At 64.6% G+C, this 21,650-nt stretch overlaps 1 protein-coding gene across 10 annotated transcripts in view; it reads left to right on the top strand.

The window, feature by feature from the left end:
• The first annotated feature begins 3,287 nt into the window (after window positions 1–3,287).
• Window positions 3,288–21,650, top strand: part of BRSK2 (BR serine/threonine kinase 2) — a 60,192-nt gene continuing 41,829 nt past the window's right edge. For all 10 annotated transcript variants that reach the window (XR_003517239.2, XR_003517240.1, XR_003517241.1 and 7 more), the window contains exon 1: window positions 3,288–3,470. Coding sequence is in view for 6 of the 10 variants with exons in the window: in XM_027577784.2 (XP_027433585.1) it covers window positions 3,377–3,470 (94 nt within the window). In the remaining 4 variants the exon portion in view is untranslated. The remainder of the gene's footprint in view (window positions 3,471–21,650) is intronic.

The following is a 21,650-nucleotide window of genomic DNA, read 5'->3' as shown; positions in this document are numbered from 1 at the left end:
TGAAAAATATAAATCAATTTGGGAAGAATCGATATCTTAATACTGAATGTTGGAGTCCGTGAACAGGGCGCAACTCCATTTATTTAGGTCTTTTTTTAGTCTCTCAGTGGTATCTTGTAGTTTTCTGTGAATGGATTTCACACATATTTTGTTAAACCTACCTCTAAGTATCTCAAGGCTTTTGATTCTTTTGGTAAGCGGTATTGTCTTTATAACTTCAGGTTCTAATTGCCCATTGTTAGGATACAGAAGCAGGATTTTTCTACACTGGCCTTATAGCCTGTGACTTTGCCAAATTCACTTGTTAGTTTTGTAGTTTAGGGTTTTCTACAGACAATAATGTCACCTGCGAATTGAGATGGTTTTAATTTTTCCTTTTCAGTCATGTAAAAGCATAAACAGAAGTGTTTTGGGATTTGTTTTCCTTGCCTTATTGCATTGGCTAGGCCCCGTGGGCTGGAATAAAGTGGTGCCAGGGCACATTCTCGCCTCCCTCCGGCGGGTCCTTCATCACCCAGGTGATGCCTGCTTCCCTCTCTTCACCAGACTGAAGGAGCCTGGTCTTAGTTTCCCCAGAGTTTTTGTTTGTTTAATCACGAATGGGTGCTGAATCACACGGTGACCCGTACCGATCAGTCCTGAAACTTTAGACTAACCTTACCTTCCTGGGATAAGGCCCGCCTGGTCATACGCTTTACTCTTTTTTACCTTGCTGAAATCGGGTTGCTAATGTTCTGGGAAGGAGTTCTGTGTCTGGGCTCCTGAGGGGTACTGGACTTGGATCTGCTTTTCCTGCCTTGTCTGCGTGCGGATCTGGTGCCAGGGCTATGATGGTCTCGTAGGAGGGGCTGGAAGCGCCCCCTGCTCTGTGCTATTTCTTCTTTAAGTGTCCGGTGCAGCCCTCCCCCCAGATCCCTGGACCAGGCAAACGGAAGCCTGGCCATGAGGGGTCGTCCTCTTGACCCCCACAAAGATGGGGCGATGGTGTGTTCTGCTGTAAATGTGTTGAGTTTGAGAATCTGTGCAACGGCCACAAGGAGAAGGAAGGTGGCCCCACGGCCCTGGAGCTGGGGTGGGACTGGTGACCGGCTGAGGCAGTTGCCTGGAGGACTCAGACGGGCAAGTGGAGGGGTCCCACACAGAGCCCTGCGGGACCTCGATGCGTGGGGTGGGGCTCCACGGGAAAGACTGACATGTGGCCCCAGAGGGAAGACCCTAGGAGCTCAGGGGTGGGGTGGGGTGGGGATGGGAAATGGGAGTCTTGAAAGCCAGGAGTGTCAGACGAGAGCAGTCAACGGCCCAAATGCTGCTGAGGCTACAGGGAAGGTGGGTCCTGACAAGTGCTGCAGGTTGGCGGCCCTCTAGACTGTAGTGGTACTGTTCCAGCACATGGAAGTGTGCGGTCCGCAGGGCATGTGCCCCCAGTCGCGGCTTGGCGACACACCTGGGCTAGCCCTCCACTTCTGCCTACAGAGGACCCTCACTCACCCTGTACACTTGACTTGTCTGCCTCCAGGGAGAACTGGCCACTGGGTAATTTTAGTCCAAGTTCCCAAATGCTCCTTAAATCCAGCTAGCCCACAGCTCCCAGCCTGGAGCTGAGCCTCGGGCTGTGTTTCATGCTATGAGCACGCCCTCCACCTTCCCCCAGGACAGGGCCCTGATTAGAGCTGCACACCTTTTGAGGCCCCAGCACTTAGAACACAACCTGGTTAGCGCGTGGGCCCAGCGGGGCAAATAGTCCTTCCGAGGGCGGTCTCCCCTTGCTGAGCTGAGAAAGGGGAGAAAGCAATGAGAACAGCCCCCGCCCGCCCCCCCTCCACCCCGGGCGGGGCGCTAGAAAGATCCGGGAGTTTGCAGAGTTCCCACAGCCCTCCCCCCAGGGTGAGCAGGAGCAGGGGATGGTCCTGAGCTGCCGGTAAACAGCGGGGAGCGCGCAGCACAAAACCTGCAGGTGTGCCCTGGGCAGACTAGCGCCTCCGCCAGGAGCCCGGCGGCTCCAAGGCTGCGGGCACCCCCGCACCCACAGGGTTCTGGGCTCGGCCCTGGCCCTCGCTTTCCCCTTCCCCGCCCCCACCCTCTGCAGCGCTAGCGTCTTTCCCAGAGAAACGGGGGCCCTCCACGTCTGGCGGCCTCTGCAGACGCCTCCCCGGAGCCGTCGGGGCCAGTGCGCCTTGGCCCGGCCGCCGAGCCCACGGAAGATGGTCCGCGCAAAAGCCCGGGAGCCGCCGCCCCCGGAGGGAGGCCGCTGCTGCTGTGTGACCTTGGGTGAGTTCCTTGACCCCGCTGTTCTGGTCACCGTGGACACCCGGGCAAATGGAGCAGAGGCCAGCGCCCCGGGCACGGCCTCGCGAGGTGCAAGGTCACGACTCGGCCACTCGCTCCCCGCGGCGCTGCCCCTCCCGGGGCAGGGGAGGCGAGACACTCGTTACGACCGCGGTGATCGGGGCTAGCAGGGACGGCACGAGGGGGCCGGGGGACCAGGGGAACCAGGGGGGAACGGCGGGGACCGGGGGTCGCGCCGCAGCACCCGCCAGGGGAGAGCCTCCCGGACCAATTGCTCCGCTGCGGGAGCTCGGCTGTCGGGGCGGGGTCCGGGCGGGGCGAAGGCCAGGGAATGGGGGGGCGGCGGACCTGGAGACGCCCAGGCCCGGCCCGTCCCCGCCCCCGCCCCGCCCCGGACCCGTCCCGGTCCCGCCCCGCCCCGCCCCGGACCCGCCCGGCCTCGCCTCGCAGAGTCCATCTCCTCCAAGAGCTCCCAGCGGCGGGGCGGGCTGAGAGGCGGAGCGACGAGCCAGGGCGCCGCTGATTGGTTGGTGGCGCTGATTGGCGGGCGCAGGAGCCACTCGCCGCCACCGCGGCAGGCGGCTGCGCTCGTTCGGGCTCGGCTCGGCTCGGCCGCTAAGCTCGGCTCGGCTCGGCTCGGCCCGGCCTTTCGGCGCGGCTCGGCTCGGCTCGGCCGCTCGGCTCGGCTCGGCTCAGCTCGGCGGCTCGGCTCGGCCCGGCGGCTTGGCTCGGCTGGGCTGTGCGGCCGCGGACTGACGGACCGGCGTGCGCGGGGGGCGCGGGGCGCGGGCCTCGGCGGCGGCGGCGGCGGCGGCGGCGGCGGCGGCGGAAGCCTGGTGCCCCCGCCCGCCCGGTCCTCTCTGAGAGCCGAGGCAGCGCCGCCGGCCGGGCCGCAGCGGAGCCGGGCGCGGGGGGCGGCGGCGCGGGGAGGCGCGGGGGGCGCGGAGCGAGCGCGGCCCGCCCGGGCGCCGCCGACCCGGCCCAGCGCACGGACGGACGGACGGACGCGGACGGACGCGGCCCCTCCCTGCCGCCGCCGCCCGCCCGCCCGCCCGGGGCTCCCACCTCGCCGGCGCCGGGCCCGGGAGCGATGACATCGACGGGGAAGGACGGCGGCGGGGCGCAGCACGCGCAGTATGTGGGGCCCTACCGGCTGGAGAAGACGCTGGGCAAGGGGCAGACAGGTGCGTGCGGGGCCGGGGCGCCGGGGGGCCCGCCGGCCGGGACTTTCGAGAAGACCCGGGGTCCGGGGGGAGCGGGAGCACCGAGGGTACCTGGGACAACGGGGGTAGGGAACCAGGGACACAGGAGGGGGGCGGTAGAGGACCGGGGACGTCGATGGAGAACGGGGGCTGGAGGGACCGGGGCGCCGGGGGACAGGGGGTTTCGGGGAGACCAGGGGTCCGTGGGGACCGGGGGCACCGAGGGGGCCCGGGGACACGTGTGTGTGGGGGGGAACCAGGGGACCGGGGACATCGAAGAGGATGGGGACATGGATGGGGCCCGGGCGCCGGGAAGGACCAGGGGCGCAGGGGCGCACAGGCCCGCCGCCGGGGAGGCCGTGCTGACTGCGCGCCGAGCGGTGGCGGGGGGGTGGGGGAAGGCCCGGAAGGAGGTCGTCCCGAGCCGGGAGCTGTAGGCCCGGCCCGCGGCTCCGGCCGGCGGCCGCGAACAATGGGCAGCTGGGCGCCGGGTCCCGCCGCGGAGCCCGCAGGCCGTGCGGCTGCTGTCGGCCGGGCGCGGCCCAAGGACACGCGGCGCTGACGGGGGCGCATGGGCCGGGCCGGGCCGGGCCAGCGCCCCTCGGCTCCGGCTGCAGGTGCGCGGCCCCGGCCGCATTGTGCGCCGGAGCGACCGGGCCCATTGTGCCGCGGGAGGAGGGGGCCGAGCGGGCGCCCATCTGCCGTCTGCCGCGGCCCTGCTAATAGGCGTGCTGCCCGAGCAGCTGCGCCCCGGGCCGCGCGCCCCCGGCCGCGACCCCCAACTCCCGGCGGCGGCGGGCAGGCAGGCGGGCAGGGAGGTGGCCCTATGCATCCTGCGGGCCGACCAGGCCACCTTGGCCAGGCTCGGGCCTTCCTCCACGGTGAGAGTGGGAGAGTACCGAGGCGACTCGGAGGGCTGGACAGCGCCTGGCACTCCTAGCCGCTGTTTGGAATGTCTGCGACAGGGCACTGCCCCAGGGGAGGGACAGGGAGGCTGGTACTGGGCCCTATTCGGGATCCCAGGCCATAGATTGCAAAACCCTGGCCTGTGGGAGGAGGGAGCTCCTTGGCTGGTCCTGGCTGTCTTTCTGGTGATGAGGCTAGGTCCCAGCCTAGCAGCCATCCCCTCATCCAGCTGGCCAGGCGTTCACAGAGTGGCTTTGTGGGAGGCCAGGCTCAGCCATTTTCTTTCTTCTCCCAGGATGGGCCTTCTTGGCAGCCCAGAGGTCCAGTTGGCACTGACTGCTTCTCCCTGTCTCTCTGGGAAGTTCCTTAGACCTGGGGCCGGCAGGGGAGAGGAGGAAGGGAGGAGGAGGGTGCAGCAGTGCTGGCCCCACCTCGCTGGTGCAGGGGGGGGGGCCCAGGAGGGAGCTGCTCTGGCCAGGGAGGCCGCAGGCCCTTCCCAAGCCTCCGTTGGTGGCACAGAGGTGGAGCTAGGAGGTGGTGTTAGGGAGGAAAGTGGGCCAGGCCCTGGGCTCTCCAGGGAGGGCAGTGGCTGTGATGTAACTAAGGCAAAGCGCCTAGGAAGGGACCTGGCAGGGGGCGGGGGGAGCTGCCCCTCTCCCACTCTGGGTGCCAACTGCTGAGGCCCCGAGGGGCCCCTGGCAGCAGGGCAGCGCTGTTGGGAGTGGGGGTGGTGTGGCCCGGGGTTCAAGGAGGAGGTGGCAGACTGCCGGTGTTCATCTGAGTTCAAAATACGCATGTTTCCTACAAGGAACAACTGTAGTTGGTGAAATCCTCAGTGGGGGAGGGACCTGGGGCAGCAGAATGTGGGAAGCAGTGAAATAATCTAATTATCGTACCAATAAAATGTGATTATAAGGAAGCATCGTCGTGTGAGTGGTGACAGCAATGAATTATACGTGCGCCGTGCTCGCCCGTCTCCATGGCAGGGGCTGGTCTCCTTACTCTTCATCGAGTTATCCTGTTGTACAGTTAATTACAGGAGGTTTCCACTGTAATTAACAGTAATGAATACAAAAGGCTATGCTGCGCGTGTGTGTCAACAACACGTTGCCATGTGATGTTTAGAAGCAGCTCCAAGTGGCACACAAAGCTAGCAGCCTTCCTCCTCGGGTCCCTCTCCCCTTTGAGGGGAGTCGGCGTTTGGTCTAGCTGAGGCCCCCTCCCTGGGGGGGGGGGGGCGTCTGTCCATCCCGTGTTCCTTCTGGCTTCACCGAACACCTGCATCCCAGGAGGGCTTTGGGGGAGGCTCTCCTCTTGGTGCTGTCTCTCTGTCCCTTCTGTTGAAGGGTCATCTGGAGTTTGGTGGACGTGGGGCCTTGGGGTGTGGGTGCACCGGGCCTGCTGGCGGGTCTTCGGCGTCAAATGCCAAGAGAGTTGCAGTTTCCCAGGCCTGTTCTTTAGCTCTGGGGATAAACGTCTGACCTTATCTGGGGCTAGGCTTTCTGCCAGCAGACCTCAGTGGAAGAATGAACGACTGTAGTTCCAAGTGCTGCCTCCCTCCCTGGACGACAGCATGCCTGGGTCCTCCCTGCTCTTCCCTTGAGCTCTGCCCAAGTCCTGCAAAGGGGAAGCTGCGGTCAGGGAGGGAGTCAGCTGGGCGACCGCTGGGCCTCTCAGCCCGGCAGGTCCCGAGCCAGGGCCCCTTGGCAGGTGGGCCTGCTGCTCTGCCCCAAGATGCGGACTTCCAGAATAAGAGGCCGGGTGGGGGGCCGCTGCCCAGTGTGGAGTGCAGGTGTGGGCGGGGCTGCCCCCTCCACCCAGCCGGACGCCCCTCTGGTGGCAAGAATGGTCCAGCTTACACTGTTTATTGCATCTTTTCAGTGGCCAGGGTTCTTGTGTGGTGTTGGGCTCAGCACGCGGGTTCTGTCACTCACGTTGGTGTTAGGCCGCCTCTCCCGGGCTGGTGTGGCTGTGGTTTCGAGGGCATCTCCGCACAGCTGTCCTTAACGTCCTGGGGTCACCTGTATCGGCAGCCCCGGGGAGGCCTCTGTCCCAGGCGGTGTCATGTTTTCTGGTGGGGGGATGGGTCTTTAGGTTCTGCTGGGGGACAGGTGTCACTGCCAAGGCTGTCTGTCCGGTCCCTGATGCAGGAAAGGCTTCTTCGCTGGAGGGCAGGGGGCACCTGCACAGGGTGCAGGTGGGTCCCAAGCAGGTCCAGGCGGGCTTGTTGTGGCCACCGGGTGGCCTTCTGGCCTGTATCACTCTGGCCCCTTCAGGACGTGGAGCAGGGCAGCAGATGTGCCTGGGGCTCCGCTCCCAGAAGCCCGAGGACAGCAGGCTCTGCGTGCTGTTTCCGGAGCTGGGTCCACAGGAAGATGTGGAGCTCTCGGAAACCCTTTGTCTGTGGGTGGGAACTGAGGAGGAGGTGGCTGGGGCAGGGCTGTCAGATGAAGGGTCAGTCCAGCTCATGAGAGACGGTGGGGCTGTGGGGGCCGCCCCGCAGCTCACCCGGCTGGGCTTCCCGACTCTAGTGGGTGGGCCAGGGAGGAGCTGGGACTGCCACACCGAGGGAGCTGGGGTGTCCCCTTCAGGTCCTTGAGGGGCCTTTTGGAGAATTCGTGTGGGGTGTTGGAGTCAGGCAGGCTGGAGAGGAGTCCTGAGGTGGGGGAAGCCAGCAGGTGAGGGAGGGGGAGACAGGTAGACCCGCAGGTGCTCCGTGGCCCAGAGCTGGAGCAGATGGGGGAGCAGAGGCAGGAGTGGGAGGGGAGGTGCCTGGGGCATGGAGGATGTGTTTGGTTTTAGAAAGTTGAGCAGAAGGCAGTTTGAGAACCAGTGAGAGGCTGCAGGGTGTGGACCCTGGAGATGGTGGGGGTGGGGGACTGGCTGGAGTTGGCCCTGGGGTGCCGTTGGGGGCTGAGGCCCAGAGAAGGGGTGCGGCCTGAGCAAAATGAAGGGAGACCGGGCGGGGGTTCAGGTGGGCCTCTGCTGGCCATGTGTGGACTACCTACTGTGTCTGAGGGTCTCTCCCCACCCCGTGCGCCTCCGCCCTCGGTGCTGCAGGCATGCCTCTGTCTGTCTAACCCGCCTACCAGCCAGGAAGCAGGCTCAGAACCGAGTGCTCTGCTCAAGGGCAGCAGCTCCTTGGGGATGGAGGGAAAGCCCAGCCTGCTCATGGCACAGGCTCGGTTGAAAAGTTCAAAGTAGCAGGACCCTATTCTCAAATAGTTGTGGTCAGAGCTCCAGGGCATGTAGGGAGCCCCCCACGCCTGTCTCCCTTGCCCCCCTGCAGCTGTATGCAAGGCCTGTGTCCCACCAGCGTTCAAGCGGGACAGACCCCACCCTAGTCCCCCTCCCATGGTGCAGGCTCTCCCCCGGAAGCCCCCGGCTTGGGCTGAGAGCTCTCCCTGGGTGGGCTGTCCCTGCTGATGGAGGGCAGCTCAGCTTGGAGGTTTCTGGGGTCACGCCTTGAAGGACGGGCCGTTTCCCAAAGGTAAAGATGGGAGGGTCCTGGAGGTGGCCCAAGGCCTAGGACCCTGGTCTCAAAGTGCCCCCTGCCCGCTACGGTCAGCTACAGCTCCGAGCGCTTCCACAGTGGCGACGGTGACAGCTCTCTGGGGACCGGGGAGCCATGTGTATCTGGAAGGACCTGCCAGGTGGAGGGCACAGCCTGGGCAGCAGTGCAAAGGGGAAACCAGGTGCTGCTGGGCTCAGCTCTAACCACGGGGTTCCCACAGGATGCCCCCACCCAGGGCTCCCAGTGTGATGTAGGAAGAGCATGTCCTGCACCCAGATGCCCAGTTGTCTCTCGAGCTGTCTGGGAACCGGGTGCTCCCGGCTGCAAGTGCAGAGGCAGGGCCAGAGCGGATCCTCACAGAAGGCTCGAGGGGTGACAGCCACCCAGGACTGTGTTTGGGGGAGAGGAGCATCGAGGTGAGGGGCTCCAGGTCCTGCCCCATACCTCGCCTGCCTGAGGGTGGCCAGGGGCAACCTGATCCTTTCTGTGGCTGACAGGCTTGGCCACGTCTGGCGAAGCATGTGGGATGGGGGCCTCCAGGGCTGGCTCCCTGGGCTCCCCTGCCCCTCCCCGAGCAGCCTCCTGAAGGACTGTGTGGGGCCGGCAAGCGGGTTGCCGCAGAAAGCCGGCCTGGCTTGGGCCCCAGGCAGGGGCACATGTCTCTGGCTGATGGGAGTCCTGATTTCCGTGGGTGTTTGTGGGGTGATCTCTGGGCCTGAATACACACCATCCGCGTCCTCTCTGCCTGGACATCAGCTCTGCCCGGTGCTTGGCACCTTCAGTGTGTCGGAAGCAGCCAGGTCTTCCCAGGCCAGAGGCTGGATGCTGAGCCTGGTGCCTTGGCCGGGCTGCCTGTGTGTGCAGATGCTGGGCAGGGGGGGGGGTCTGTGACTGCTGTGGGCCAGGAGCAGTTACGGCACCTTCGTGGTGGCCTGGTGCTCTGGTTTGGAGAACACCTGTGTCTTCAAGGCCACGGGGCTCAGAACTGGCTTTTAGGTGGCCGTGCTGGGCTGACTGCTGTGGCGACCCTGCCTTGGCCCCCTGGGGCGTGGCTGCGCCTGGAGCTCCCCAGGCCCCAGAGCCCCTCCTGCCTTGCCTGCCTCTGGTGGATGGCGTCCCTGTGGCCTGGGAGTCCTCGTGCCCTCTGGGGGCCCATTGCCACACGGCAAGTGTGGGGGCCGCACACTTTTGTTGTGAGAGGCGCCTTGCTGCCTGCCTGTGGCCCCGCGTGCTCCCCATGTCAGCATGTCCCTCCGGGCCTGCAGGGTGGGGCCCATAGGCCTTTGTGGCCGCCTCGGAGCTTAATGGGGTGGCTCTGTGCCGGAGGCCCAGGCTGGGGGCAGGCTGGACTCTGGTGCTCAGTGGTTGATGGACTTGGAGCCTCAGCCCCTCGCCCCCAGAGCAGGTTTCCTGTGGCTTCCGTGAGGCTCGTGCCGGGAATCATGTCGGAGGGGGTGCACATCTGTGGTGGGCCGGAGGACAGAGGGTCCACAGCTGTCGGGTCGCATCTGGGGTCTCAGAGGACAGGAGGGGCCCCTGGGCTCCCTAGGACCTTGCAGGAAGTCCTGTCAGACGTGGGCAGAGCTGGTGTCTCCTGACGGTTGCCCTGATGGAGCCCTTCCTGGTGCCGGGCCAGGTCAGCCCTAGGCCTGGGGTGAGCCTGCATGAGCCCGGCCAGGGGTGGCCAGGCCGTCTGCAGGCTGCCCGAGGCCTTGCCCCAGTAGTGTCGGCTGGCTCACAGGGCTGCCCCGGGCCAGCTGCCTCGGACACTGGACAGGAGGGAGGCTGGGCTGGGCCCGAGGCTGTGGGCACAAAGCGGGGATTGTGTTGGGCCCCACCCCGAGAGGTGGCCCGGGCCTTGTTCCTCAGCCTCTGAGGGCCAGTGTTCCGGAGCCAGGCAGCAGCTCCCCCAGCCCGCAGCACTGTGCTCCCGAAGGCCCCGCGGCTTTTGAGAACAGTGCTTCTCTTCCGGCCGGTCTCCCCGCTGTGCCCTGTGGCAGCGATGCCCCGGGCGGATTTCGAGGGGACACGGAGGTAGAGAGCACCACGTGAGATCCTGGGGACACACACCCTGGCGGGGGGTCAGCTTGTGAGGACAGAGCCGCTCCCCCCATGCTTGCCACATCCTTGTCCACGCAAGGGATGGGGCTGACCCCACGTGAGCCTGGCCACGGGGCGCAGAAGATTCCCAGGGCCTTATGGTTCTGGGCTGGGGACTGGTGGAGGGGCTGAGGGTCCCTGGGACTAGGGGCTCAGCAGCCTGCCATTGGTGATGGAGGCACCCCACCACTACTGCCCACTCTGGGCTCAGGCAGGGCCCAAGGGTGTGCCCTGCAGGGCATGGCTGGCCTCTCTGGCCCCAGGGCAGAGGTGGGAGGGCAGCCTAAACAGTGCTTATGTGGCTGAGTGACGTGTGACGCAGCAGGCACCGGGGACACGTAGGCCGCGGGGCCGTGGGCTGTCTGTGGGGGTGGTGGGAGGCTGCCTGGCCAGGAATGTGGCATCTGTGAGGGGTGGTTTGGCCCGGGTACCTACTGGGTAACTACTGACTTGGGCCAAAGGTCAGAGTGGAAGGAGACTGAGGAGGCAGCGCCTGGTGGCCCTATATCCTGGGGGTGGCCGCTTGGGAATCTGATGGGGCCCCCCTCCATGGCCAGTGTCAGCGTGGCTGCAGGCTGGGAGGCCAGAGCAGAAGTGACGCTGGGGAGTGGCTGCCTGGGCTGGCCTGGCCTGGCTGAGAGCTCACCTGAGCCCTGGCTGCCTGCTTCCCTGGGTAGGGGGCCTCCTACGGGGGCCATGCCGAGGTGGGAAAGGTGATGGGCAGAGGTGGCCACTGGGCGAGCCAGGGCTAGAGTGGGGAGGCAGCCCTGAGGCAGGGTAGCTTAACTCCCCTAGTTCTGTCTGAGACATGGGGGCCCTCACATGTCCAGCTTCCTGGGGTGGTGCCACTGACCTCAAGCTGGACGCCAGGGCACGGGTGGGCAGGGGCAGTCAGGAGCCCAGGTCTGCAGAGGCCAGGTGAAGCCCCTTCCCCAGGGTGGGGAGCCAAGGGCCTGGGTGTAGCCTGGGGGCCCTCACTGGGCAGCTTTCCTGCTGGGTATGGGCAGCACCAAGGAATGAGCCCCTGATGCCTGTGGGGAGAGGCACCCTGGAACTTTCCAGCCTCTTTGCTCTTCAGGGAGGGAGGTTCAGTGTGCCGGGGGAGCTCCAGGTCCCCTGGGACCATTGAGATGTGTGCGGTCAGCTGGCCCATAGGCATGACCCTGAGGATCCTGCCTTGTCCCCCCCTCCCGCATCCACTCCTGGCATATGGTGTGCAGTAGCCTGGAAGGGGCCGGGCCTGCCGCCCCCCCACAGGAGCCAGCTGGAAGGTGCGGGTGTTGTGACTGTCCAGGGTCTCCAGGGTCGGCCTCTGTACAGAGCCCCCAGAGGCAGCCCCCCCGCCCCGGCGGTCAGTGAAGAGCTCAGATTGTGGGTAGTCTGTGTGACCCCTTGGAGAGTCTCAGGTTCCTACCTCAGTTTCTCGGTTCTCCTCGCGTGTGGTGCTGGGTGGGGGGACGCAGTGAGCTTAGGGCTTGGCAGGGGGCCCAACGTGGTGGCTACACCCAGTGTCCCCCTAGGGCCGGCCATGGTGCCTGAGGGGAGCCCCTGGCCGGGGCAGGGGACTGCAGGGAGAAACAGGCAACAACGAGCGTTGTTGCATTTGCTCCTCCCCTTGGGGGGTGCGGTGTTCTCACAGTTCTCAGTTTGGGGGTGAGTGGGTGGGGATTGTTGCAAGGCCTGGCTGGGCCAGCTGTGCTGGGCTGTGGGGCTGGGGAGCAGGAGGGCACAGTCTTGGGGCCTCGGAGTGGTGGCTGCCTCACCCCGAAGGCTCTGGGCTGGTGAGGGGCTCGAACTGTCCCTTCCCTCTGCCACACAGTGCCATGCGGTGCCACGTTGCCCTGGGACACTGCCCTGTTCCGTGTCCTGCTGCTGGCCAGCCAGCAGCTTCCTCTGTCCTGGGGCCCACCTGGGATGGGGCCCTGCACTGGGACTGCAGCTGGGGCTCTCGTGGGAACGGCTTCTTGTCTGCGTCTGCACAGGGGCATTTTCAGACACAGAAGACCCCGAAAGCCCACCCCAGCCTCGGCAACAGGAGGCCGATTTTGCCCCCCACCCCAAGCATTATTTGGAGGCAAGTCCCAGACATAGTTTAAATATTTTGGTGTGTGTGTCTGACAGAGATTCTAGAAAAGCACAGTACCAGATCACCCTGTGAAGTTAGCACCGATTCCCCAAACTGGCAGGAGTCCAGCCTGATGCTAGATTTTTCACCTGAAGTGGCTGTTCCCTTGAGGCCAGTGGGGCCCGGGGCTAGGGGCTGCTGCCAGGAGTCCTCAAGCTGAGTGTCACCCCAAGGCCTGGGACCATGAAGGTCTGCATTCCTGTGCTCCCCAGGGATGCTGCTGCAGGTGGGGAGCCCACTGGGGGAGAGCACGATGTGCGGCTGTGTCCTATCCTGGTGTGGTGAGAACAGTGTGGCGGAGGTGTGGGCTGCATTCTCCAGTCCACGGATCCTCCGTGCTGGGTGCCAGGTATGGGATGCAGCAGAAGGCGGGCTCAGCGCTGCCTGGGGGCCACGGGTCTGCCCTGTCCCGAAGCATCACTGCCCGTTGTGCACACAGAGGGACAGGCCCAGTGGGGCTGCTACACATGCAGGAGTGGGTGTCATGCAGGGTCATGCAGGGTGGGGCCAGCCTCCCCAGCCCCCTGCGGCCGTAGCAGAGTGGAAGAGGGAGGCCCCCTCTGCGTGTGGGCCCCACCGCCCCTCCTCGCCTCCTGCCGGTCCTCGCGTCCACGTCAGCCTCACCCTCCTGGCTGTGCTGGTCCTCTCCTTGAGTGCCGGTGGGAGCACTCACTGCCTTGGGCACGCTGGAGGGGCACGCAGACAGCCGTGTGTGGGGTGGCCGGAGCTCAGGCTGGGTGGCCGAGGCACACACACACCCCGGGCCCACGTGGCAGCTCCGTCGTCCTGGAGCTGCTCGGCCAGCACACCTGGCCTCTGCCTTCCGCATGTGACTTCACGGAGGAGCGGCTGATGCCTGCTTTCCCCTGTGGTGTCTGTGTTCTTGGGCTTCCTGCCTGGTGCGAGGCCTGCTTGAGGCAGCCCTGTGGTCGGGGCTCACACTCTCCATGCAGATGCATTCCCCAAATATGCGTGCATGTCCTGCTGAGCCATCTGACCAGGATCGTGGTCACCTGAAAGAATCTCCCTCTTTAAGCACAGGACAAAGCTGCCAGCTAGCAGCAGGACATGGAGCAGGGCAGTGTACCGGGGCAACGTGGCACCGCATGGCACCGTGTGGCAGAGGGAAGGGACAGTTCGAGCTCCTCGCCAGCCCAGGGCTTTCGGGGTGTGAGGCAGCCACCACTCCGAGGCCCCTAGCAGGCTCCCTAGGAGCTCTGTCCCTGGAGCATGGCGTAACAGCCGGCAGGGCTGTCAGAAGCTGGAATGGGGGTGGCTGGGGGTGGGAAGACAACCTGGGATCCCTGCACTCTGCCCAGGAGTACCCCTCACTGGTCCCTGCCAGCCCCCCCTTACCTTGTCCCCCCTCTCCGAGTCTCCATGGGGAGCAGCCGCAAGCCCTCAGGTCGTGCCACCCTCCTGGGTGGGGGGGCTTGCTGGCCACACTCTGACTCTGGGGTCTTCAGGACTGAGAGAAAACTGCCCTGTGTGGGGTCTTGGTTGTGGAGGGGGCCCCTGGGGCTGGTCTCTGTCCCTGGCTAGGCCGACCTGCGTGGGGAGCTGTCCAGCAGGGCTGTGCTGAAGTCTGCAGCTTCCGTGCCCGGTGAGCCAGGCTGCGGCTAGCCACACGTCCTCAGACCTCTGCTGCTGGGGGAAGGGCCAGATGTCTGGCAGGCTCCTGCATCCAGGCCCTGCTGTGGGACAGCTTCTGTGCTGATGTGGGGCAGGAGGTGGAAGCCACCGGGCTGCTAGACATGCTTAGTGGCAGCTCCCAGGGGGGACCCCAGCCCCCGGTCCCCCCTCTCCCTGCAGAAGTTGCTGGTGGCCAGGTCTCCTGGGGCTGCCACTGACTCTCTGGGGACAAGGGGAGGGCCAAGGCCCCAGAGAGTCATGACCATGATTGCCGCCTGTCCTCCAAGGCTGTGGGGGCACGAGGGAGCCCTTCCTGACTCTGGGGTTGATTTGAGGTGACTTCCCAGGGCAGCCCCTGGTCCCCCTCTGATATTTGCCTCGTATCTCCAGTGGCAGGAACCTTCCTGTCAGGTCCCTTGGGGATGTGTTGTGGGGGCTGCGAGGGCACAGAGCAATCTGGGGGACTTGACCGGTCGCCTGGCCCAGTGCCCTGGAGGCTGTGGGTGGCTTGCATCATCGGGACTCCTTGGGGAGGAAGGCTGGTCCCCACTGGCCGGTTGTTGCCCCTGTGGCCACCCTCTGGGCCCCCTTGTTTCAGGGGTCTTGTGGCCTGAGGGTGGATGACGTGCAGGAGTTTCTGCAGGACACTGAGCCATCGGTGGATACCCTTGGGGGGGCCGAAGGGGCTGGGCTGTGGGTCTGAGGTATGCCTGTTCAAGCCCCTCACCTGAGGGGACAGAGATGTGGGGGTATGTCCCTGTCTCCCTGGCCTGTGGTGCTCCCTGCACAGTCTGCTCCTGCCGCCCCCTCCTCAGGGCTGGGAACTGGGGGGGGTGGGTATGGTGTAGAATTCAGGAAGCCAAGCTCCCGGCCCAAGACCACCATCCTGGGCTAGCAGGGGGTGGGCGTGGGTATCTCCCACGGAAGGCTGAGAATGAGGCAGAAAAGGGAGTGTTTCCTGTTGTTGGAAGGATGCTGGGCTTGGTGGATAGCGGGGGGTTGATTCTGGCTTATCTCTAAAGAGGCGGAGGGCTTGTCTCAGATTGGAGGTTTGCTGACTCTAAACCCCCAAATCCCAAGGGATTTATAACTAATCATAAAGTGGCACAGATAGAACATCCTCCAGCAGATGCACGGAGTGACAGAGGGCATCTGCACACGTGGGCTCTGTTGTCCTGGCTGGCACAAGAGATGTATGGGGGCTTGGTGGGGGCTGGAGGGGAACCCCTAGGTGGCACCGGTGGCCCGGGGTCTTCAAGGGTGCCCCTGTCAGATTCACTTCTGGTTTTGCTGCTGGCTGGGGGAGGGCTGCGGTGTGCATTGCCCTCTGAGTCCCCAGAGGGCTGCTGTCCTGGGCGCTGCCCTGTGGAGGTGGGGACAGGCCAGCCCCCCGGTCCCTCTGCCTGTGGGGTGCTCAGACCCATGTTCCACAGCTTGCCTTTGGGGTCAGCTAGCCATGGGGCCTCTGACTCTGGGTCTCTGCATCACACCACCCCCTCCATACCATCCTGCCCTGGTGTCTGCAGGAGTGGGGTATGGAGCCCAGTTGGGTCACTTGGGGGTCAGTCACAGTTGTCCCTACATCCAGAGACCCAGAAGGGTGGCCACTCCCCACCCCAGGCCATGCCATCCTCGGTCCGTAGATCAGTATGGGGGTCACCTCGTTGTCGGGCTGATGCTGCTGATGCCCCTGTTGGGAGCCAGGCTGGGGGTGGGTTGCGGATGACCAGCAGGGGGATTGGACTGAAGGCCACATCCAGGGGAAAGCTGGGGAACAAGCCTGAGCCGGTTAGCCCTGTGGTCTCACTTACTGCTCCTTCTGTCCAGGTGTCTGCAGCATCCTGAGTCCACCCAGCGGGCGGCCTGTAGGTGACAGTCCCAAGTGACAGTCCCTGCCACACCCCCGGTGGCCCCCAGTGGCTCCAGCAAGGTCCCGCCCATCTGCCTCTGCCCAGGACTTCAACGTGGGGCAGTGGGTCACTCTACCGAGGGACATCCTTATCCTTAGCATCTGTGTGGCTGGCCCTTTAGGAGGTCTGGAAGAGCCCCGTGGGGAAGCCAGGCCCCCTGAGAGGGGCTGGCAGCTGTGGGCATGATCCCCAGGCCCCGTCTGGTCAGCTCTACACGTCCGTGCTGGACCTCAGGAGCTCGCTGCTGTGGGGCATCCTGCTGTACCTGGGGGGCTGCAGACCAGCCCCCACTACCATGGAGGCGCTTCTTCTCTTAGATGACAAGGGCTCTCTGCCCTGGTGACCCAGCAACCCCCAGAAACAGCATGGGCATGTGGGGCGGGGGGTGGGCATCAGCTCTAAGCAGGCACAGGGCAGGTGGGGGCCAGGCCCATCCGCGGGTCAGCAGAGACAGAGCCTGGGAGCCCCATGCTGGCAGGGTGATGTCGGCTTCTCTGGCGTGGCCTCAGGACAGGTGGCCTGCATTTGGGTACGGGCCTTCCTAACCTGGCCCCGTGTCCAGTGGGCCTGCACTGAGACTGGCCTGCAGGTTTCCAGGTGCAGAGGGCACGTGTCTGTGTATTAGCACCTTGCCTGCTCCGGGCCCTGGGCAGTGGGTGCTGGTGGGGGTAGGGGCGGCTTGTGGGACAGGGCGTGGCTCAGGATTCAGGGCATCGGGGGTCAGGAGGTCAGGGCAGTGGTCCAGGGAGCAGCAGGCCTGAGGTTGTGTGTTGGCGGATGTTGGGCACATCGGGGGAGAGGTTGCTCTTTTTCTGGGACCTTGTGCCCATTCTTGCCTTCTGGGTGGCCGAGCCCATCACCCGAGGGCCAGCGCTGAGAGAAGAGGTGGTAGAGGTAGACATCCCACTCCGGCTCCGTGACTGTGGACAGCTCTGGGCAGGTGGGCCTTGGGGACCCATGCAGGTGTTTGGGAGGATGAGAGTGACACATATGGGCAGGCGGGTCTTTGTCTCTCTTCTCTCTCTCTCCATCCTTTGGAGCAAGCTGCCCACTGCCTGCTAAGCAGATTCTATTATTACCCCACGCCGGAGATTACATCCTCGTGGCGCCCTTCCGGGGATGGGCAGGCTCTCCTGGTTCCCAACCCCGGCGGCAGGGGGGCAGGGCAGAGGGCCGCAGGTCTGTTCTCCCGCTTCTGCTGGTATTGAAGGCAGGGGGTGAGGCCAGCCGTCTGTCTGGGGAGCACATCCCTCCGAGGGACCCGAGCACGTCTGGGTTTGCCCCCGCAGAGGTAGCTCCCTTGGCAGAGGGGCTAAGAAGTACCCTGGACCTCTGTGCCTCACCCAAGCCCAGTGCCAGGCTCCCTGGGCAGCCTTGGCCAGGTGGCAAACAACCCACTCATTGCCCCCCCCCAGCCCTGGTGCCTTGGCATCTGTGTCATGTGGGGCACCGGCCAGGGTCCCTGAGCCCAGCCACCCTGCCCCAGCACCTGCCTCAGCCCTTAGCTCCCCTGGGTCAGGTGCTCCTCAGTCGGAGTACCTGTGCCTTCGTATGGAGTGGGGCCCCAGGGCCTGCCCCCAGCCAGCACCCAGCAGGTCCTGGGCACTAGACTTCCTATCCTGGCCTCCTTTGCTAGGTAGAGCTACCCTGTTCTGCCCGGGACCCCTGAGCCAGGACCGGTCTCTCAGGGAGGAGTCTAGGAAGAGGGCCTGAATCAGTGTGCCCCTACCCCATAAGCAGGGAGGGGGCACAAGCTTGCGGGCCCCTGGCGGGGGGAGGGACACAAGACCATCCTAATGTTTGGGGAAACCAAGTTAGATAGTTTTTTAAGTGCGGATCAGGTTGTTTTTTGTTGTTGGTTTGCTTGTTTTTAATGCTAAACTCCAAATTGACAGAGTGCAGAGTGGTCCCCGTGGTGTCTGCTCCCCTGCAGAGACAGTTTCTTGGGAAACCCCCAATGACTTGTCCTACTTGGGGGCAGGAGACCTTACTGCCCTTCAGGGGTCCGTCTGCCCTCCCGTTTTGTCCTCTCCAGCCTGCTGGGCTGTGGAAGCCCGTGTGTCTCCAAGGCCGACCCGGGCAGCCCTCGTGGGCATGCTGGGCTAAGGGGCTGCTGGGGGGTGCTGGTGGCCGCAGGCAGGGCAGGGCTGTGCCCTCGTCTGCCTGACCACAGGCTGGCTGGCAGATGCAAGGGCCCTCAGTGGCATGTGGCTTCCCTGTGTCCTGTGTCGGGACTGGCGACACAGCCAGGGTGCTCATGGGAGCTGGGAAGCAGGCAGGGATGGAGGGTGCCTGGCCTCTGGCATCTGCTCACTTGCAGCTTCTGCTTTATCGGGGAGGCCCTGTGGCTTCTAGGAAGTACTGGCACCCCTGGCTCTGTGCCTGAGGGTCCCCCCTGCACACAGGGGCCCCCGTCCACACAGCAGGCGTGTGTGGATTTGGATGGGGTTGTGCCTGGCCCCCACAGGCCATGGGTGTCTGTGTGTGCAGTGACAGGTGGTGGTCCCCTCAGGCTTCCCAGGCTGGGCAATCCTACTGCCGTCCCGGGGGTCTGGTGGGAGGGGCTGGCCGGTGTGGAGACGGTAGAGAGGGAAGGCCTCTGTGCTCCGCTGGGCAGGTAGGCTGAGGTCTGTGTCTGCTGCTGACCCCCTGGGGCCTGGACTGCTGGCTGCTGGCCTCTCCTGGCGACCCCTGGTCTTCCCCCCTGCCAGGCACTCGGTCACTGACTCATTTGCTCTGCCGGCTGAACCACTGTGTCCCTCCACACCTCCCTGGGAGACTGGACAGCTGCTGGCCGCACCGTGGTGTCCACACTGCAGGTGTGACCCTGGCCCCCTGGGGTCTTGCCTCCTTGCACGTGGGGCTCCTTGTGTGCTAGACCCGGTCCCCTTCCCTTCACAGCAGCCCCCAGGCCCTCGCCCTCTGCCGCCTGCTCCCGGCAAGCCCACCCCCTTCCTGAGGACCCTCAGCACCCACCTTCCTGCCTCCAGCTGTGAGCATTGGCAGGTGACCCCATCATTAGCCCCCAGTCCTGAGGCGTCTGAAAATAGGACACCAGCTTAAGAAAAAAAAAACACAATTTACCAGATTGAGTTTCTGAATAGTTACTGGGCTTAATCAAAATATTTCACTGGGCTAATTTTACAGTATTGAATTGAAAAGCCAGTCAGGAGAAATCTCATGGGGTCGTCTGCCGCTGTTGGAACCAGAGACGTGGCTCTCGCTTGCGTGCCCCGCCCATGGCTCCTTCCTCCCAGACTTCCCAGTGCGGAGTGGGTGGAGGTTCTGGGCAGGGGGTGCAGAGAGGGGCATGCAGGGCTGGGGCCAGCTGTCTGCTGTTGCACCACCCAGGGGAGCCCCAGAACTAATGGCTTCACAGCATTCTACCCCCCAGACAAGGCTGTGGGCTCCCTTCGGGCATCCTGCCTCATGCCTGCATGCATTTAGCTGAGCCCCACCTGCCCACAGGGCTGTGGTCAGAGGGGCGTTGGGGCCCAGCTGGGGCCCAGGTGGTGGGCACCTCCTCACTTTCTCCCTGACTCTCCCCCGCAGAGGGCCCCCCGTGGTTCTCAGGTTGGATCTTCAGGGCTCCGAGCGCCTGGGACTCGTGCCCATAGGATGCAGAACTGAGCACACAGTAGGTGGATGCCCCTCAGAGATGCTGGCTGGGCAGGTGGGCCCTGCTGGGTCTGGGGGGAGCCCCAGCCTGGAGGTAGGGACGGTGACGTTCTGCTCTGGATGTCAGCCACGGGTGTGCAGCTGAGGGAGGAGCGGCTGCCCTCCCGTCTGGCTCCAGGGTGAGTGGGCCGTCTGGGGGCTCCTCGTCGCGGGGGAGGGAAGGGAGGCTGGGGTGCCCCATCACATCACACACCCCATGAATCTCAATGCCTCTGTGATTGCCATGGCAGCCACCTAGCGCCAAGCCCGTGACTCTGGGCAAGAGGGGAATCCCCTCCCACCCCCTCCCGCCCGCCCTACTGGCTGAAGCCTCCCTCCACTCCCCGCCGGTCTGCAGATCTGGGGCAGCCCCCAGCCCCCCTCCCTACCCTCCGGGGAGCTCACAGTGCCCTGCCGGGGCATCCCCTGGTTTCCCCCACAGCCCATGTCCGCAGACCTGGGAGGAGGGACCCAGTTCCTGTGGTCCTGAGCAAGTCCCCGCTTGTGGTGGGATGGAGTCCAGTGTCCCAGACACAACCTGGTGGACGGGTCCCTGGGCAGCAGCCCTCAGAAGGTGGATGCAGTATCATGGGGGGCTTCACACCACAGCCCCAGGCTGGAGGGGGCTCTCGATGCCTGCCCTGTCCTGGCCTTCTGGACCCACCAGGGAGGTGGCCGGTGAATGGAGGGGGTGGGCACTGGCCAGAAAGGGCAGGACCGACCTGGGAGGGCTGGCACCCTCTTTGTTCCTGCGGCCCCTGCAACTCTGCCTTGAGCCCGCCTGACTCCCCCACTCCCAGGCCCTGTGCCTGAGCGTGGAGAGCTGTGGCCGGGCTGGGAATGGTCCTCCAGGAAGTCCTCCAGTGCCCTCCAGGAGGGTCCTGGCTCCCGCCTGCGGAGGCCGGCCTGCAACCCCTGTCTGGGCGTGTTATTCAGGAAACTGCTCGTCTCACCTTCGGCTCTTTTGAACAATGTGGCATCGGTGGGTTTCTCGAGCTGGTCAGAGGGCCATCTTTCCCCAACTCACCTGGTCTTTCCTTTGTGGTCTGGGGGAGCCGGGATGCTCTGAGTCAGTCGTCGGGAGGCTGCCTGAGTGCCTGTGCCCTTGGTGCTTTACTCCACACACCTGGTGATTCCAACAGGGCAGGTGGATCGGCCTCTGGGCTCTCACAGGGGCATGAGGACCCTTGAGGAGGGTGCCTATGGCTGTCTGGTCGTGTGGACGGTTCTCAGGTGGGCGCCTAGGTAGAAACCCACAGTAGCGCTTTTGAGTCTGTGTTGGTTACACCTCCCCGGAGGTGCTGCGAGCAGCCGCAAGGGCAGATGGCTGGAGAGGCAGGTTTTAGGAAGTAACCAGGGTTCAAAAAACAACAAAAAAGAAAAAGCATGAGCTTAGCCTCTGTCCCAGGCTGTGTGTGGCCACCTGAATCTGCTGCTCATGTGCTGGGCACCTCCAGGCAAGTCACCTAACCTGTCTGAGCCTGGGCCTCATTGAGAAATGGGCCCTCGTAGTGTGTGTCTCCCAGAGGCGTGAGAATTCACCACGGTCTCGGGGCCGGGCCTGGATCGGGCTTCTGGTGACCTGCTGCTGTCTTCTTGTCCTGGCACCTGCCCCGTGCCCTTGGGCCCCCGTAGCCAGCCCGGACAGCAGAGCATGGTGGTTGCTGTCCTTCTGGGAGGTGCCCTTGGCCCACCTGGAGTTTATTTGAGGCAGCAGGTGAAGGCAGAAGTACCCACTGTGTCTGTGTGGCTTGCTCACCTGCCAGGTGCCACCCACGTGGTAGCCAGGACTGTCCGAGCCTCCCCACTGGGGTCCACGCGTGCCTCAGGGTGGGCCTGGGTGGGTGGCTGGCATCCTGTGGATGCACTGGGGTTGGGCTTTCCTTGGTAGGGGCACCGCAGGGCAGGTGGGTCAGGGACCCGGCGGGTCAATGGCCATCCCCAGTGCAAGACAGGTCCTGCCCTGGGCGGGCTGTTCCCATGGCAGGGGCTGGGGGGGGGGTGTGTGGCTGGAGTGGCTGGGGGCCCTCACCTGGCCTTTCGTGCAGGAGGAAGCAGCTGTGAGCCGGCTGAGGCCAGGCCTGCTTGCTGCAGGCAGAGAGGCCCGGAGGCCAGTGGGGGCTGCAGGCCCTGGAGCCTGCCCAGCCCAAGGAGCAGGGAAAGCAGGGGTGGGGGGAAAGTGCTTAGTGCCGCCTGCCGTGCCTGCTCTCGTTGCCATGGCAACAGATGGTGGTTTGGCAGGAGAGAGGAGGGGAAGGGCTTTGTATGAGGCTGCTCAGGGTTTGGAGACCAGCTGGGGGTCCTTTGGGGAGGGTGGG

Source organism: Zalophus californianus, chromosome 11, assembly GCF_009762305.2.
Source record: "Zalophus californianus isolate mZalCal1 chromosome 11, mZalCal1.pri.v2, whole genome shotgun sequence".
Taxonomy (NCBI): Eukaryota; Metazoa; Chordata; class Mammalia; order Carnivora; family Otariidae; genus Zalophus; species Zalophus californianus.
Note: the sequence above shows the minus strand (reverse complement) of the source record. Positions and strands in the feature narration are given on the sequence as shown.